The sequence below is a fragment of the Amblyomma maculatum genome, chromosome 9 (genome assembly GCF_055883805.1).
Source record: "Amblyomma maculatum isolate TAMU_Amacu chromosome 9, ASM5588380v1, whole genome shotgun sequence".
Taxonomy (NCBI): domain Eukaryota; kingdom Metazoa; phylum Arthropoda; class Arachnida; order Ixodida; family Ixodidae; genus Amblyomma; species Amblyomma maculatum.
In genome coordinates this window covers 58,208,119-58,213,035 of record NC_139352.1, presented here as the reverse complement: position 1 = coordinate 58,213,035, position 4,917 = coordinate 58,208,119, and the positions used below count along the sequence as shown (strand labels likewise).

Here is a 4,917-nt window from a genome sequence, read left to right as displayed (position 1 = left end):
AGAATATGACTTCCCCGGGCTGGCATGCAGTGTGGGCAACAACACGGACACGTCGTTCTCTCTGACCTGCTGGTCACCGTCAGTCAACGACACAAGGACGAAAGCGTCATGGCAGGAGCAGCGGCTACGGGTAGACGTGTTCGACACAGGGAGAGGCAACCGCTCCGAAAGAAGCTTCTGGAGCCGCGACATGGGCCCCATGTTTGTCACTAGGCTGCGCCCTTCCACGGACTACTTCGTCGAGGTTCGGATGCCTCCAAATTCGACCTACCGCACACATGTCCGAACCCTCGGGCCGGCCCAGACCCTGAAGGGACAACGCGGTGAGTGTTTCCATTTTTGCTGTATGTTATCTCATGAAGATTACTAATACGATATAAGCTTGCTACCTCACGTTCCGCGTTTCGCAATAGGCAATAAATAAACAGTATCCCTTTTTCGCACAATGCCAGCTCTGACTTTAGTGTTGTCATTTGCTTTAACTTCGTAACAAAGAAAAATAACGTGAGGTTTCTTTCTCTTTCATTCATCTGAAAACATGGCTATGACCAAGCATGAAAAAGAACCAGGGAAGGCGCTAGTACCGAACACGAAGCGCATTCGCGAAAGCCTCACTTAATGAATGCCCAACGGCGTGCTCGAAATAGGATATGCCAAAAGCCCTCTACATGAGCAGGGCTCGCGCCGGTGGCGAGGCGCACAAGGCTGCTTAAAACGGAGCAGCTAGGAGGAAATAAATTTTTAAAGTTAGGTGTCGGAATATTTTCGGTTAATAAGTTTTTTTCACAAGAAGGCTTTTACATTGGGGTGCGCTTTAAAGCGGCCGGAACCAACAGACCATGACACTTCCTTTTGCATTTTTGGGAGTGGATATCATTTGGAATTGCGTTCAGAAAATTAGGTATGCATACGTTGCATTAAATACTTATGTCGAGATAATGCAGACAGCGTACCTGTCTTTGGCGCGCTCCAGAATGGCAGGACACTACTGAGACACGGGTGGCCTGCTCAAAATTTTAGACAAAAATATGGAATAGCTTGTTGCCATCCAGAAAGCGGCTTTGCAATACAGTATACCAACATGCAAGAATAGGGTCTGTGTGTGCTGCGCGAGTTTTGGTTTTTGGAAGCTTGATTTTTTGAGGGTTGGTTGTGAAATAAAAGCTCAAGTAAATGCCTGGATTGGTGAAATAAACGACTAGGTTCCAGTTTGTGGATTGCGCCATGCCTGCTTCTTTGTTTTTATTATTAGTGCAGTGTCATGTCGTGCTGTGCAAAAGGCACACAGTAAAGAAGCAATAATGGTGGTCCAGTTCGTCCTAAACCTAGATGGACCGACATGAGGAAATGTTTTCTTATTATATTTTCCGATCTCATGCATATACGCAAGGAAAAGCACTAACTGCTGTCACCAAAGAAACCTTTTCGCGCTCTTTCATCACACCACTCGTAACTAGCCAGGTAGTAGCAGCGGTGGTGCACCGTGTACGACATAAAATCCTCTCTTGTTATTGGTGTCTGTGTGGAAGCATTTGTTTTGTATTTGGTTTTCTCTTGTGTTCAAGGTGTAGCATTGTCCGGCGGATATAAGCAATCAGGACGATATTCCATTGGCGCACTCAAACTTACAGGCATATTACTCACCTAGCGAGCCAACCGGACACGTAAAAACACACATCAAGAAAACAATCGGGACTGCTGAAAGCTCGTGCGTGCGTGGACGAGTGTGCTTAGTTTGCTAGGAGGTTCAGGTGTCCACCCACAAGTGCGACAGATACTGCACTGGTCCTTTCGTATAGACAAATTTTTAAAGTAGTTAAAGTAGTTGTGTTAATTTGTTAAAAATATAACGGTTATAATTGAAAAGATTTTTTGCCACCCCGGTATCAGCTATCTCAACTAATGGAGCACCAAAATTGGGGCGGCGGTAATAAAGGGATTAAGAAGAGAAATGGAGCTGAAATCAAAGAGGTGAGCGACAGGGAGAAAGGATAGGGTAGAATAGAATAAAATATAAAACCGTTATACATCGTGTTAAAGTCCGTAGCCGTGAGGATGTTTGAGGCTCGCCCCTATTTGTGTCTGCCCTTTCTCTCTCAATGGTGCCCTTCCCTTTGTGAAGCTGATGCCCGCGGTGGTGAGGCGAAGGGAGAGGAGATGGACGCCGCGCGGAGAAACGGTCGATTGATGCGGTGGCCAGCCCCGGCACCGTTTATAACTTTTTGTTTTCAACTATCACCTTATTGTGTACTCATAAAACGATAAATATATGTCTAGTGTTGCAACTTTTAATGCCGTTTTGCATAAATAGAGAAGACGTTTTGTAATGAGTACCTTCGCATAGCATCCTCGTCTTGCAATACGCGCGCGCACGCACGCACGCACGCACGCACGCACGCACGCACACACACACACACACACACACACACACACACACACACACACACACACACACACACACACACACACACACACACACACACACACACACACACACACATACACACACACACACACACACACACACACACACACACACACACACACACACACACACACACACACACACACACACACACACACACACACACACACACACACACACACACACACACACACACACACACACACACACACACACACACACACACACACACACACACACACACACACACACACACACACACACACACACACACACACACACACAAATTCCCTCGAGAAAAAATGTGCCCGTGTGCTGTGATGTCAGTGCACGTTAAAGAACCCGATGTGGTCGAAATTTCCGGAGTCCTCCACTACGGCGCCTCTCATAGCCTTAGTTTCTTTGGGACGTTAAACCCCGAAAACCAAACCAAACCAAACCAAATGAATTCCATCTTTTGAAGGCTTGGGCCCAATTCATATATACCACCCTATCCTATAAAGCTGAGTTTCTTTTGGTTACAGGAGGCTTCTTGAGAAATTTAGCTTCAATTCTAATGCTTTTTTACTGTTCCTGAATAAACCTACATGGTCCAGGCGACATAGCAATTTCTTTGAAATATGGGCGCACGGACGGGTAAAGGAAGGTGAACATGTAGCATTAATTGCTTTCTTGTATTAAATCGCGTCGTCTGCATCCTGCCGCAGGTGCCTTGTGACATGAATTCAACACGTGCACAATCTGACCTCGACATGGGGAATGCTAGGGAGGCTAGGGAACAAGCGTGCTACATAACATCTGCGTCTGACGATGGAAGGGTGGTCTACTGGTGACTGGGATTTTGGGGCCTCCTGATGGGAGTCTCTTCTCAGCTCCTTTTTGTGAATTTTCTCTTGAAGCCTTCCCCTTTCAACATCTCTAATTCGGTGTGTATAAGGCGCACAAATTTCATTTTTTTTTCTTTTATCACATTCACAAGAATGCATCGGTTGATTTCTTTACTGGTCTCTACAAATCGTGACTAATATCAATATCCAACGAACCTTGCAATGTCTCTTTTTGTTACCAAAAAAGACATAGCTTTTGTTCCTGAAATTCCTCAGACACTTTAGCTGATATTTTTTATCCATAGTGCCAATTTTCAGTACAAGTTCTACACCAGTCATGAACACCATTCTTCAAGGAATTTGCTGAACGGCCAGAAACTAAATTATTCTTGCACTGCTTTCTATTGTTCGCAGAGTTAACCCAGACCACGCAGCGTGGAAGCTGGACATTGACCGTGAGCATTGTCTTGGTAGCTTGCTGCCTGGCTGCAACACTGGCGGTACTCGTCAGCGTCTACTGCGCATGCGCCCACAGGAGGTGGAGCAGAAAACCGCGACGGCCGCCTGACGAGCCCATTGCCACCGTTGCATCGCGCCTAGACGAGAAGTCCGACGACGAGCGGGACCGCAAGCTCTTCTTTGTTTCTACGGAGCTGAGCCGAGTGTGAACGTGATACATGGGATAATAAGACCTGATCGTTATTTGGAGGAGACAAAGGACTCATTGCCATCTGGTGGACTTGCATCTTTCTCCGGGATGAAGAAGGGACCAGAACAATGCTTCTCCTAGTGTATTTACTCTCGTGTTGCCATATTACCATTCGTCGTCATGGCGAAGAACATGACCAGCGTTGACAGCGCACATCGGATTCGAACGATTGAACTCACTTTTTCAGACACAGTATATTCTTGGAGATGCCCACTGCCCCTTTTCTATGTTTCAAGCCTGCCTCACGAGTGTCCTAGTTGACCCTTGTTTGCTGGTTAACAATTGGATCAAGTGAGAGACACAATAAACCGAGACCTAGCCTTGCGCGGACGTGTCATTATATACTCAATATAAATGTGCACCTGAGGCTGACTATGGCCAGGTGAGACTGTTGTGAATGAGAAACTAAGTGATGCGCTTGAATATACAAGGGCGAGTTTTATGGAGACAGTATTAGAGCTTTGAATCAAGGTCTTCCTGTGTAAATATAAGGCAGTTGCACAGTCTCAGTGTCTTGCTCTTGAATGCGGACCGCTTTGGCGTAGGGCAGACGTGGCCGACGTGTAAAGACATCTAAGAACGAGGCATACTGAAAGTCGCCCGCAGCATTCGATCACACATCAAGACTGCGATTTTGGCTCCTGTGACATGGGTTATACTGGAATTAGGAATGAGGAAAGAAAATGTTTAGAACAAATAGTAATATAAGAGGCCGAGGATGAGCTCTGATAGGGTACCTAGGGTACTTAGAGTTGATAAATTAGCGAGGAAAGTAGGAGAAACGTAAAGCGGTAATGGGCGCTTTAAGTCCATAGAGTGTGCCACGATATGACTATATTCGGGCTTCGGGTGCACGTAAACCTTTCGCCAATTTTCATTAGACATTCACAAGAACAGCAGGAATCGCTTATATATGTATGGAGGCACATTACTCAAGTGTGAGCCCTGATGCTGTC

General features: G+C 46.1%; 1 protein-coding gene across 1 annotated transcript in view; it reads left to right on the top strand.

Moving 5' to 3' along the window:
• LOC146179124 (uncharacterized) overlaps positions 1-4,291 on the top strand; it is a 149,260-nt gene extending 144,969 nt beyond the window's left edge. Inside the window, exons 10-11 of the mRNA XM_084580117.1 lie at positions 3-323; positions 3,667-4,291. Coding sequence (XP_084436243.1) covers positions 3-323; positions 3,667-3,920 — 575 coding nt within the window. The 3' untranslated portion in view covers positions 3,921-4,291. The remainder of the gene's footprint in view (positions 1-2; positions 324-3,666) is intronic.
• The last annotated feature ends 626 nt before the right edge of the window (positions 4,292-4,917 follow it).